The sequence below is a fragment of the Macaca fascicularis genome, chromosome 2, assembly GCF_037993035.2.
Source record: "Macaca fascicularis isolate 582-1 chromosome 2, T2T-MFA8v1.1".
NCBI lineage: Eukaryota > Metazoa > Chordata > Mammalia > Primates > Cercopithecidae > Macaca > Macaca fascicularis.
In genome coordinates, this window is record NC_088376.1 from 137,468,648 (window position 1) to 137,483,242 (window position 14,595).

At 37.9% G+C, this 14,595-nt stretch overlaps 1 protein-coding gene across 3 annotated transcripts in view; it reads right to left on the reverse strand.

Moving 5' to 3' along the window:
- CNTN3 (contactin 3) overlaps positions 1-14,595 on the reverse strand; it is a 339,006-nt gene that overhangs the window by 148,704 nt on the left and 175,707 nt on the right. For all 3 annotated transcript variants that reach the window (XM_005547627.5, XM_015446200.3, XM_065538896.1), the window contains exon 5: positions 9,333-9,428. In XM_005547627.5, coding sequence (XP_005547684.3) covers positions 9,333-9,428 — 96 coding nt within the window. The remainder of the gene's footprint in view (positions 1-9,332; positions 9,429-14,595) is intronic.

Below are 14,595 nucleotides of genomic sequence, written 5' to 3' on the forward strand. Positions count from 1 at the left end.
GCCTAATCTACATGATAGAAAGGCTCTGTTTCAAACTCTCAAATTCAGACTTGTAGGCTTACAAGTCAATTCTCAGGAGAGAGCATCTGATTGGCTCATCTTGTGGCAGGTGTCCTCCCTGGGCCAATCAGCTGAAGTCAGTTGCAGTGTACTGGCTGGGCCCCTGGGGTCACTGATGCTAGTACATGATGGGCATCTCAAAGCCATCTCCATTCCTTTTCTCTAAACATAATTGTTTGAACTTTTTCATCCTCAACCACAGATAATCCAAGGAGGAAAGAAACCCAAACATTTTCTAGAATCATGTTTTCTAAAGTGGGGTACAGATATTCCCAGCCAGACAATCCCACAGGGTACAGAAAGAAAGTATAGTTAATCCCCTTCATAGATTTACTTTTATTTAGATATTTTAAATTTTTACATTTTTCCATAAACATATTAAGATGGTAGTATATTTGCATGTGTATAAATAAATCAGATATTTCAAACAATTCACATAGATTGCCTTCTTAAATATTCACAATGATCCTATAAGGGTAGGTTCTGTGATTATTCCCCATGTACGGATAAGAAATAAGAGATACAGAGGTTAGGCAACCTATTCCAAATTCCATAGCTTGTAATGTCAGCGTTAGAATTGGAACTAAGCAGTCTAGCTCTAGGTGCCCAGTTTGTACCCTCTCTGCCTCCTTCATATATGCGTATATGTGAGTGTGATTGCAGAACGGTGGTACTTAAAAAGGTTTTCATTGTTACATTGTATCTATTAAAGGAGTCTGAGAAACACTGTTTTAGAAGGTGGAAAATGTGTAAATAAAAAAAAATTGAAGCCTATAATGTTTGTGAGCACAGGAAAAGTTTCCATCAGAAGGCAACTGACCAGCTGGGCATGGTGGCTCACGCCGGTAATCCCAGCACTTCAGGAGGCCAAAGCGGGCATATCACTTGAGGTCAGGAGTTTGAGACCAGGCTGGTCAACATGGCCAAGCCCCATCTTTATTAAAAATACAAAAATTAGGTGGGTGTGGTGGCGTGTGCCTGTAGTTCCAGCTACTCAGGAAGCTGAGGCATGAGAATCGCCTGAACCCGGGAGGTGGAGGTTGCAGTGAGCCAAGATTGTGCCACTGCACTCCAGCCTGCGCAACAGAGGGACATTCTGAAAAAGAAAAAAGAAAAAAGAAACAAAAACAAAAACAAAAACACAGAAAGCAACAGACCTAGGTGCCCAAATCTACCATGACATGGGTTTGGACAAATCACCTAACTGCTCTGAGCCTTGGCTTGTCAATGTAGAATGAGAGTAGTAATCTCTTCCTTGAAGTTCTGTTAGGAGCAATAAGCTCTGTGTCTGGCCAATAATAATGGCACCTATTATTGTCATTCCAGGCTTAACTAGTCACTAGCAAACTCATCATTTTCATTACCTGAGGACAGAATTCCTATCTATCTTCCTATTTCCTGCAAACTCAACTCAGTGCTTTTCTCTTGGGGAGTGGTTTCGGGCAGTATTCAACAAGTATCAATTTGGATATATTTCTATCAACTTCATGAGCAATATGCTCAGTTTTTCTTACTTAATATCAATCTTATTCAAGTGAAGAAACATATTTATTATAATAAAAGCTTATTATAAGATATATCACATCTTCCACAAATAAAAAGCTATTTGATGGATACTTGAGTAAATCAATGAATGAATACAGTGGGTGGATGGATGGATGGAATGATGCCTGGATGGACAGATTTAGAAAGAAAAAAAAAAGGAAAGTTGGAAGGCAGGCTCAATGAATATTTTAAATTCACAGCTTCCACATTCAGGCACTTTGGAGAAATTTAGGATTTTCATCTCCATTTCCAACTACAAAATGGTCTATACAGTACAACAAATGTTTCCTTTAGATATCAAAATATTTTACAGTTATCCATATAAAAGCAGCTAAGGTTTATGTGTCAATCGATTCAGAACATACTTGTCTTAATGCAACTATGAATCTGTTAATATTCTGAACTCCTGAAAATGTCAATAGTCACATCAGTATTGACATATTCAAAAAAATAGTTTACAATTTTGAGATTCATTCATTCTACAGATGGATTACCTAACTGTTTGCCATGACATGCTAACCTATCCCCAGGATAGGAGCAATAAATAAGCAGTAATATTCTATTGTACAAATGCCAATTTCTCAATAGCCTATCAATCATCCGCTTCCTAGTCTTGATCTTGCAGTTTGTGGTGACATAAGTGCTGCTGTCATGCAACTTTTGCACCTACTCCTTTAGGGAAGGTGGAAACCACTGGGCTATTAGAGAAGCAGTTTACACAGTGACCTCTGATACAAATGTGATGGGAGCCAGAAAGCATATTCTTAATTCTTTTTTTCCCCCCTAAAGAGACAAAGTATTGCTATGTTGCCCAGTCTGGTTTCAAACTCCTGGCCTCAAGGGATCCTCCCATCTTGGCTTCCCAAAGTGTTGGGATTACAAACGTGAGCCACCACGTCCACTGCAGAAGGCATATTCTTTTTTTTTTTTGGAGACAGAGTCTCACTCTGTTGCCCAGGCTGGAGTGCAACGGCACGATCTCGGCTCACTGCAACCTCTGCCTCCCGGGTTCCAGCAATTCTCCCACCTCAGCTTCCCAAGTAGCTGGGATTACAGTCACCTGCCACCACACCCGGCTACTTTTTGTATTTTTAGTAGAGATGGGGTGGGGTTTCACCATCCTGGCCAGGCTGGTCTCAAACTCCCAACCTCAGGCTACCTGCCCGCCTTGGCTTCCCAAAATGCTGGGATTATAGGCATGAGCCACCGTGCCCAGCTAGAAAGCATATTCTTTCTTCCCAAATAAAACATCAAATTTAGAGATTCATCTCTGTATCTTTTTTATTTTGACATTACCTACACATATATTATGTATTCTTGACTTCAAGACTCTGAAAAATGCTAATGTTTTAAAGTTTATTTTATTAAAATTTTATTTTATTATTTTATTTTTTTTTTGGAGACAAGAGTCTCACTCTGTTGCTCAGGCTGGAGTGCAAGGCGCGATCTCGGCTCACTGACACCTCTGCCTCCAGGGTTCAAGCGATTCTCCTGCCTCAGCCTCTCAAGTAGCTAGGACTATAGGCGCACACACCACCATGCCTGGCTAATTTTTTTTTGTATTTTAGTAGAGGGGGGTTTCACCATGTTGCCCAGGCTAGTCTTGAACTCCTGAGTTCAGGTAATCCACCCTCCTCATGCTCCCAAAGGGCTACGATTACAGGCGTGAGCCACCACACCTGGCCCATTGTAAAGTTTAACTGTATTACCTGCAGAACAGTAGCAAAGTGTTGTTCAAGGAAAACTGTGTGCCTAAGATGAAGCTGTATTATACTTACAGATTAAATTGTTTGAGGAAATTGTTGTTTTGAGACACAATCACATCTAAAAACACTAGTCATGTGTCTCACTGCGTTGATGAAGTCTAGCAACTGGACAAGTCTTCCTAGAGATGAAGATGCCTATTTAGTGCCTTTTCTTCAGGTTCTCCCAGCTAAGCTACCTGAGCTGACTTCTGTTTTTCAGTCTATCCATCTTGGGCAAAGAAAAAAAAAATAAAGATGTTGATACCTAAGTTGTAAATCCCATGCCATCTGGGCATGTTGCTAACAGTCCTCACCTTTGTCACATCAGGGTTTACAAGGCAATTTTTAGCATAATGTCACTTCAGCCTCTATTACCTGCTGTTTGGCATCTCACATTCTCTTTTTTCCATCCCAAGGGCTATGTTGTTATAATATGTGAATGGCAGTGTACAAGACTTCCATTTCAAGAATATGTGCATAGCAGAGATATGGAAAGCTGAATCAAGACACAAAAGTCATTTACTGATTAAACATTGGGACAAACTCAAGCCTGTCTTCTACTCAGAATAAATTTTTATCAGCCATTGTTGAACAGAACTCATCTCTTCATTAACATGCATGTATGTAATAACTTGATTAACCTATGAATTCCTGAGTGATTAATATTTATCATAAGGTGCCCATGAACTAGTCTTATGACCTTACTGAAAACAGGGTAATTTTTCTCGTGTATCTGAATGTCTAATGATTGTGTAGTGATATCAGCAACTGAATGGTAATTAACACGAACGCCCAGCTTTTCACATGACCGATAACTAGATTAATAATTATGCTGCAGGTGATACATGTCCAGTCCTCTATTTCTGGCTTTTGATTTCCTAGTTTTCTAACATATTTTGGGAGGCTAATTCCTCTTGCTTCATAAAGGTGCTGGATTGCTCTGCAGAGAAAGCAATGACTAGGAAGTGGCAGAAAATGACACAGAACGATGGGGAGATAAGAACCCTCTCAGATGACAGTAGTCTGTTGCTGTGAGGTTACAGGGATTCCTAGGAAAATTCCTCATTGTCTCCCACCATAAAATCCTTTTTTTGTTATTATAGTATCAAACAAATGGCAAATGCTCTTATGCAAATCTGCCTCAAGTTGCTGATACTATCTCATAAATTACATAGATGAATTAAGGAATTACGACTAACATATGCAGTTTCCACACTTTGGGATCCTTATTTAGGCCTTTTCCACATCTATCTTCCTAATCTAGTTGTGGAGAACATTTCTGGATTTTATCCTAAATAAGCAAAAGAAAGTTATAAACTTACTGCACTAAGAGAAGATTTTAACACAATTTTACTATGAGTCAAAACATTTAGTTAACTCTGGGGATATTTCTTCTAATGTGATTTTAAGCATTGCCGATGTGTTAAACAATGGGCTGGAAAATTAAAACAAAACCATGAACTGTGCTGCCTCTGATTTTGAAACATCAGAAGCTTTTGGCTTAGGACAGTGTCACTTCTGCTGAGGACTCTGTGCCTTCTCATTTGGAGAACAGCAACAGGGTGCTGGTTTAGAGCATGCCATACTAGAAAGAGCCCTGGTCATGAGTCAGAGCCTCCAGCTTCTAGTTTTACTTCTTCACAGCTCTGTGATTTTAGGTTGGCCGCCTCCTCTCTGAGGCACACTTTGCAAATTCCCAAAGTGTAGCCCTAAATAAAAGCTGGAGGGCTTTGCGCTGAAGCTTAGTTTCTGGCCTCGTGACTCATGCGCCATTTCTAAGCAGGAAGTCTGGGCTCAAGGCACTAGGCAATGGCTGGTTAAGAGCCCACGCTCTTAGCATCTCCAGGACTCAGCTTCCAGACTCTACTGTACATTGTCACTCATCTTCCTCCCCATACTTTTACCCAAAAAGAATCTCACTAGCAGGTAATTTCCACAAAGGACTAGAATACTGCTTGGCACCTAAGCAACACTCAATAGACAGAGGCTAATACTATTATGATTATTTTTATTTTATTTTTATTTTTTTTTGAAACGGGGTCTTGCTCTGTTGCCCAGGTTGGAGTGCAGTGTTACGATCAGCTCACTGCAACCTCCACCTCCTGAGTTCAAGCGATCCTCCCACCTCAGCCTCCCGAGTAGCTGGGACTACAGGTGTGCATCACCACGTCCAGCTAATTTTTTGTATTTTGGGTAGACGTGGGGTTTTACCATGTTGCCCAGGCTGGTCTTGAACTCCTGAGCTCAAGCAATCTGCCTGCCTTGGCCTCCCAAAGTGCTGGGATTACGGGCATGAGCCATTGTGCCCAGCTGGTTATTATTATTATTATTACTGCCTTTCTTTGCTTACTGTGTTAGGCTGATATAAGAGGGAATACAACAGACAATTAAAATATGATTGCATCTTCAGTAATCATAAAAATAACAAAATTTAAACATTTCTAACCACAGAGAAGGAACCAAGATGAAGAAATGAAGAAATGGGAAGTGAATAATAAAGGTAACACAAAGTGTGGAAGACAAACAAGGGCAAGCACATGTCCTGTAGAAACTGTGCGACTTTGTGGGAAGAAAACCAAATGGGCCACAGTGTAGGCCATGAGCTCTCTGATTAATCCCTAATCGCTTGTACTGCTACACCCTGGAGTGACAACTTCAGCTGATCTCTGACCTGGCTCACACCCTCTTCTGAATTAAAGGCCATGAGTCAAAAAGGTGATGAAGCAGGGCTGATACCAGCTGCTGTGGACAGAGTTTACTCTGACCTGTCAATGCCCGCACCTGTCTGGTTGGCACCCAGGGCATTTTGGCTGTTAAAAGATTATATCTCCACAAAGTTTCCAGTGAACTCTCAAAAAGCATGTATAACTGGCCAAATTTTTAAAAACGTATTCCTTACATGAATGTGTTCATTTCTTCAACCAATATTTACTGTTTGTTACAAACCAGCCTTGTACTAGACTCTTGGGTGCAGACAAACACCAACATAGACCTGTCCTCAAGAAGTTCATAAGCCAATGTGTTAAGACAATGGATGTGAATTGTGAATACCTCAGCATTACAGACACTTGGATCAACGAGCACCACATTTTTTAGCATCTAAGTCTGCACAATCTGGAACTGAGGGAAGTATGCTTTTGGTCAATGCTATTTGCTCTCCTATGCATGCTCTGGGTTCTTATGGGTTCATGTCTGACATCTGGGAGGATTTCTTCCCACCTTCACCTATTTGACTTCCACTGTCATCTCAACCTAGTGTTTTAAAAATGAAAGGACTCGACTGGGCGCAGTGGCTCACGCCTGTAATCCTAGCACTTTGGGAGGCCGAGGTGGGCGGATCACCTGAGGTCTGGAATTTGAGACCAGCCTGACCAACATGGAGAAACCTTGTCTCTAATTTAAAAATACAAAATTAGCCGGGTGTGGTGGCACATGCCTGTAATCACATCTACTCTGGAGGCTGAGGCAGGAGAATGGCTTGAACCCGGGAGGTGGAGGTTGCTGTGAGCCGAGATTACGCCATTGCACTCCTGCCTGGGCAATAAAACTCCATCTCAAAAAAAAAAAAAAAAAAATGAAAGGACTACCTTTGAAAGTCACCAAAGGCAGAGAAAAATCAGGATATCATTACTTAGGATAGGTGTGATGGGCTAACAGTTCTCCAATTTTATAACATTTGAATAGATTCATCTTTTGGGACATGCTTCATCCAACAGCTTACTAAGACATGTTCAATGTGTGCATACTTAGCCAACCAAAAAGTTCCTCCTTTCCAATCAGTGAATGTATCTAATCATAATAATACTTAAAGAAAACCACTCAGTTGGAATTTTAAATTGGGTCAACACCTATAAAACTGATCACAACCAAGACTATCCAGCAATTATTTTATGTCCATTTGAGACAATATAAATTTAAATTATTTTGATACTTCCTTCCTAGATGTAGTTTTAGCAATTATTTATTTCCGTCTAATATATCTCCCTCTTTTTTCTCATAATAAAACACTTCCTTTGGAAACTGCTTCTTTCTCATTCCAGTGCTTGTCAGTAGGTGCACTGACTCAAGCCCTCAGCTTCAGGGCTCCCATAAATAGGGCCGATTCTAAAAGAATCAGGAGCCATAGAGAAATAGGGTGTCTGCTTCATTAGGATATTTAGCATTAAGGATCACAGAGCTTAGAGCTGTCAGAGGCCACCTGTGCTCCCACAAGGAATATATACATGGGAATGGAGGCAATATGGAGAGAAGTGGAATCAAGAAATACAGGGAAAAATTGATTGTTTATGAAATTGGTTCAATCCCTGAATCCAACAAATTGGGTTTTCAGGGAGCAGACCTAAATAGAGTTTGGAATAAAAGCTTTTAATCAATGATCAAAACCCATGAAAAGAAAAAAACTAGGATTCAACTGGGAAGAGAAAGAAACTGAACTGTGATGTGGTCCAACAAAGACATGGTCATCCTGACAGGAAGCTGTGGATTCAATCAGAAATGACCAGTGTTGTTCAGAAATGGCTGACCCTTCATACCCCAGCCTTGCTCAGTCACTAGATGTGGCTTCCTCAAGAGTGGTGTGACTATGGGCAAGTTCTCTCTGCAGCTGGGGCAGACCAGGAAGGAGTGAGAACTGGTGGCCATCCACTAACCCCACACCCCATGGAGAGACAGCACGTCCTTCTCGATGGCATATGTCTTTGTAAAACTACACAGCACTACTCGAAGCCATTTGATCATCCCAGTTATGTGAGCCTGCAAACTCCCAATTTTTTGTCAAGACAGTTTGACTTCAGTTACTTTGTTTGCAATCAAGAAGCACTATGCTTTCCTTCAAAGTTAAAGTTCTTCTGAAACGTCAAGATTCCAGCAATTATGAACACTCTTGAAATAAATTGGAGAACACAATTTAAACCCACAGCAGATCACGTGATGGCTGGCAATCCTATTTGTTAATCAAGTTCCAACTCTGCAGTCTCCAGATGGTTCACAAATTTCAAGTGGCCAGATCCTGAAGATGGGAGATATCTGTTTTATTGGGCTGAGGGTTTGTGATCAAAACTGACAGCTCACTGGGTGGAAAAGACTGTAATTTGTATAGCACAGAACAAATAAATTCCAGCATGTTTTCCTTTGAATAAGTTTCACTATAATGACAAGTAGACTTCTCAGTTTTGCTTCTGGTCAGAAAGATCCACTCTAACTTGTTTATCTCCCAGTAATTCTCATCCTCTCAATAACAAAATGTGTGTTTCTCTGAGAACAGTGATTTATTCATTAATAATGCCCTCTTTGTTCCTGCAAGTGACCAAGTTTGCAATAGAGAGCACGATAGGAAAATCAAACCAGCACTCTAGGCTCATACTGGAGAGATAATCAAATTATTTTCATAAGTGCTGAAGTTCATTTTTACTCTGGGTCACTATCTTGGTAAGGTTCTGAATTTCTAGTAATATTTCAATTTATACCAATATAGCATAAACTTTGCACTTCCAAGGCCCCAATGTAAATGATGTGAATATACACACATATCATATATATATATACACACACACACACACATATATAAAGAGGCTTATTGGCACATACTAACAAGTTTGTGTGTATGTGAGACAGACAGAGAGAGAGAGAGAGAGAGAAAGAGAGGCAGACAAACAGCAAGATCCAATTTGACATGGCATAAAACTAAAAAGCAAATGATACTGGTGTAATGACAAAGCATTGTTTAGCACCATTAGGAAACTGAAGCGAATGTGATCTCTCTTGTCTTTAAAACCCCAAAAGTCAATGAGTCAATTGTTTAGAAACTTCTCTGGATGGATTATTTTTTGTAGAGTTCCTCATATTCCAACTCAGCTGACAGAAGCTAATGCCCAGGTTATCAAGTTTCTCAGAGTAATTTACAGATGCAATAACAGTACATGCACTGCAGGCCTTGCCCTGAACCTTAATAAATATGAAAAGCAGAAACAGAGCCTGACTTACCTCCAGAGTGCGGTGGGGGGCCGCAGAGCAGCACAACTCCCTGGCCTTCACGCACAGACACTGTACTCCTCATTTTGGTTTTAAAATTTTCAAGATCTGATTTGAAAACAAAACAAAACTGAATTTCAGCAAGGCCAATTAAATGACAAATTTTGCACCAAGACCTTCCTTTCTCTTAGAAAACAATTTTATTTTTTGCTTCTTTTCTTTAAAAATTTTTATTTTTATTTACTTAGAATTTCACCCTTTATTTTAGATTCAGGAGGTACAGGTACAGGTTTGTTATGTGGTTATATTGTGTAATGCTGAGGTTTGGGGTATGATTGATCTTATCACCCAGGTAGTGAGTACGGAACCCAGTATGTAGTTTTCTAATCCTTGCCCTTCTCCCTTCCTCCCCACTCTAGTCGTCCCCAGGGTCCACTGTTGCCATCTTTACGGTCATAAGTACCTAATATTTATCTTCCACTTATAAGTAAGAACATACAGTATTTGGGTTTCTGTTCCTGCATGGAAAACAATTTTAAAATCTCTTTCCAAGAACCTAGAGAGAAAACTATTTGCTTTGAGGTAGAAAAGCTGATTTCTTTACCAAAACTTCCAGAAATTCAGCAATATAATATAAATATATACCCACTGATCCCATGTTGCTGAAATAGTGTCAAAAATGGCATAAACTATCCAAAGGCAAAGTGTATATCAGAATGAACCAACCAGATAATATAATTCAAAAAAGGAAATGAAATATCCTAAATCAAAAATATACATAAATACGACTTTCACATTCACCAGTGATTCACCATGTCATGAATACTTTCAGCTTTAACTTGTAAAAATGACCAACTATTCATGAATTTCCTTCCTAAAATATTCTATCATAAATAGCCTAAATAGATTTTATTCTACCTATAATTATTTTTATTTACAAAAATATGTGAAAATATTCAGTTTCTGAGTACAAGTCCTATTTTTCCCATATTGTGAAGGGCTCTGTAGAAGGTATATTGTCTCTGGAAATTACCAAGTACGTAGAATTCAAAGGATAACAGTAATTCAAATCAGCATATTCCCTTTTATTTATAGCTGCTAAAAATAATTATAAGTATCCAAAGAATTTTTCAAGTGTTTAAAAAAGTTAAAAAAATAGCAATCAAGGGCAAATACTATTTTGATTACCAGTGGTTATTTTTAGAGAACATTTAATTTCTTCCAATGACAATCCAGTACAGCAAATACTGATTCATTCTTTCCAACTTAAATTACAGGAGAGAGAAAATTCTGTTGACTTTGTTTTCAAAAATGCTTTAGTCTATAGGGAAAGAGGAAGAAAGATCTGTTTCTCTAAACTCTGACTTACAAAAAAAATGCTTGTGAATTACACAGTTAATATACTCTATGGTGTCACTTTCTGTATCAGAACAATTGCACTGTCAATTTCTGAAAGAATATACTGATTTCACAGCTCTTAAGGGCTTATATAAATTGCCTAAGTGGTGTCTATACAGAGTGTGAAACAGTAGATGTATTTTAGAATACAACTTGGAGAGTTTCAACTTTTCTTTGAAAAATATAAAAAGCAAAATAATTACCTTCAAATTGATAAAACCAGAACCTGTAGACATTTAAGGATATTCTAAGGACTATGTAGCAGTATATCAGAGAGAAATAAGAGGGCCTATGTGCCTCATATTATTGTTACTGAAAAGTAGTATTAAATTGCAAAGTTTTAAATATGGAGTAAAGTGATTCAGCAAAACTCTCTTGTGTGTGCCCATAAAGGAGAAAAAAACAGTTGATGGACTTATTTTAACCACAGGCTATCCAGCAGAAATTATACAATAACATAGTATTGTAAAATCTGTAACTAAAATGCAGCATTCTCAAAACATTAAGCCTCTGGAATGTAACTAACTGAGTTAGAACTGCAAAACTGGACCATCCAAATGTTTCCCAATGGCTAAATGGGGCAGTACATCATATCAGAATGTAGCTCATACACGGAATTTCCAAAGATTATTTTTTGATGATCAAGTATGTATCAACTTCCTGTCCAATTTCTAGTTATCTTCTGCCATATATTATTTCACGGTGTGGAAGTTTTCTATCACTGATTTTAGCTAGAATATGCAAAAAAGTATAGAATAGTTCTATGGAAACCAGTAATGTCTCCTCCAAAGGTAAAATCTCTTTTGCCTAAGCACAAATATAGCTGGCACAGATCTGCCCATTGGTCTAGATACATGCATTGATACTCTTTCTGCAGTGCATGAGTGCAAGGAATATTGTTCTGGATATCTGATATGGCCAGTTCATAGATGTAACATCAGGAAACAAAGAAAAATAACTTAATTGTAATGGCACATTTTAAGTGGCACTTTGCTGAAAAGGGGGTAAGTATACAGAGGACTGCGTAGTTAATCTGCAGCTGTAACCAAGGCTTTAACAAGCAGAACCCGGCCAAGTAGACAGACAGTAGCAGTAGCAGTCAGAGGGCCAGGGTGGGCATTTTTCTGAGGCAGATGGAGCAACATAGATGTATAAGAACATATATGTTACAGTCAAGGAATAGCGAAACTTTTCTCCTTTTTTGCAACACTAGGAACTATGGGAAAACAGTAGTGTCAATGTTTAATAAGTTTCAGATCATTGAAATATCTAGTGCAAGATTACAAGTGTCACCCAAATGTAAGTCAAGCTATATATAGCTCAATTTTTTGAACTTTAAAAACAAACTAAGATGATAAAGAACACCTACAAGTAACTACAGCTAACATCATATTTAATGGTGAAAGACCGAGTGCTTTCCCCCCCAGCATCAGAAATACAAGGGAGTTAAGCAGATCACAGGTTACAATTTGTACATACTAACAATAAACATGTAAAAACTGAAATTAAAAACTCAAAACCACTCACAATTGTTCCAAATAAAATAAAATACTCAGGTAATTTACACATAACAAAACATGCAAAAGATCTGTATACTGAAAATTACAAAATGCTAATGAAAAAGAAAAAAAATGGAGAGGCTTAAATAAATGCAGACACATACTATGCACATGGATTGTCAGATTCAACATAATTGCTGTTCTTCCCAAATTAATACACTGTTATATGCTGCAAAACAACATTTCGGTCAATGGTGGACCACATATATGGCCAGACCATATTTACAACAATGGCATCATAGCCATCATGGCATAGTAGTGAAATATATTACTCCTGTATTTGTGGTGATGGTGTAAAAAACCTACTATGCTTCCAGTCACATAAAAGTTTTGCATATACAATTATGTATACCATATAATACTTGAGAATGATACCAAACAATTGTTAGGGGTTTATGCATTTACTATGCTATAATTTTTTTGTTATTTTAGAATATATTACTTCTACAAATTAAAAAAAAAGAGGTTAACCATAAAACAGCCTGAGGTAGGTCCTTCAGGAGTTTTTTGGAAGGAGGCATTGTCATTATATGAGATGACAGCTCCATGCATGTTATCTCCCCTGAAGATCTTCCAGTGCGATAAGCTGTGGAGGTGGAAAACAGTGATATTGATGATCCTGACCCTGTGAAGGCCTAGGTTAACAAAATTAAAAAGCTTATAGAATAAGTGTATAAGAAAACAGTTTAGTAAAGCTTTACAATGTGTGTTTTAAGCTAAGTGTTATTATGGGTCAAAATTTATAAAACATTAAAAAGTTTATAAATACAAAAGTTACAGTAAGCCAAGAGTAATTTATTACTGAAACATATTTTTATAAATTCAGTGTAGCCTAAGTGTACAGTGTTTATGAAGTCTACAGTAATGTATAGTAATGTCCTAGGCCTTCACATTCACTCACCACTCACTCACCAATTCACCCACAACAGCCTCCAGTTCTGCAAGCTCCATTCATGGTAAGTGTTCAGTATAGATATACCATTTCCTGTCTTTTATATTGTACTGTACCTTTTCTATGCTTAGATATGTTCAGAAACACAAATACTCACCACTATGTCACAGCTGCCTACAGTATTAAGTAAAGTGATCTGCTGTACAGGTCTGTAGCCTAGCAGCAACAGTCTATACTATACAGCCTAGGTATGTAGTAGGTTATGCCATCTGAGTATAGTAAGTACATACTATGATGTTTGATGAAATCACCTAATGATGCATTTCTCAGAACATATTCCTGTCATTAAGTGACACGAGTGTATAAGTTTAATATAATTCTGATCAAAATACCAGCATGGTTTTGGGTTTGTTCTTTCTCTTTTGTAGATAAAGACAAGCTTATTCTAAATTTTATATGCAAAGACACAGGACTTAGAATGCCTAAAACAATCTAGACTAAAAACAAAGCAGGAAGAATCACTCTACCTAATATTGAGGCTTATAATATAGCTACAATGATCAAGATCATGCGGTAGTGGCACAGGGAGAGACACATAGATCCATAGAGCGAAACAGAGAACCCAGAAACAGATTTACAAAAATGGGCTCAGCTGATTTTTGAAAAAATGCAATTCAATGGAAGGATAGAAAAAAAAAATCAACTGAAACTTTACTCAGTTTAAAAATCAACTCAAAATAGACCACAAACTTAAATGTAAAACATAAAGCTATAGAACTTTTATTTTAAAAATATTGGAAACCATCTTTGGGATGTAAGGCTAGGCAAAGAGTTTTTAGACTTGACACCAATTGAATGGTCTTTAAAAGGAAGGACTGATAAACCAGACTGCATCAACATTTAAAACTTCTGCTCTGTGAAAGTTCAAGTGAAGAGGATGTAAAGAAAAGCCACGAACCAGGAGGATATACTTGAAAACCACTTATCCACTAAAGAAACAGTATCTGGAATAAGTAAGACTGCCCAAAATTCAATAGTATAAAACATATGATTCCATTAGAAAATGGGAAGAAGACACAAAGAAACAGTTCACTGAAGAGGAAAAACAGATGGAAAATAAGGACCTGAAAAGATGTTCAACATCATTAGACATCAGGGAAATGCAAATTAAAACTACAATGAGCTATCACTCCACACCTACCAAAACAGCTAAAAACAAAAAACAAAACAGTGACAGCACTAGATCTTGGAGAGGATGTAAGCAGGCTGGATGATTCAGACATTGTCTTCTTAAGTGTAAAATGTTAAAGCCACTAAGGAAAACTTTTTTTTTTTTTTTTTTTTTTTTTTTTAGTTTCCTGTAAAACGAACCACATGCAACTACCATATGACCAGCAATTGCACTCTTGGGCATTTATCCTAGAGA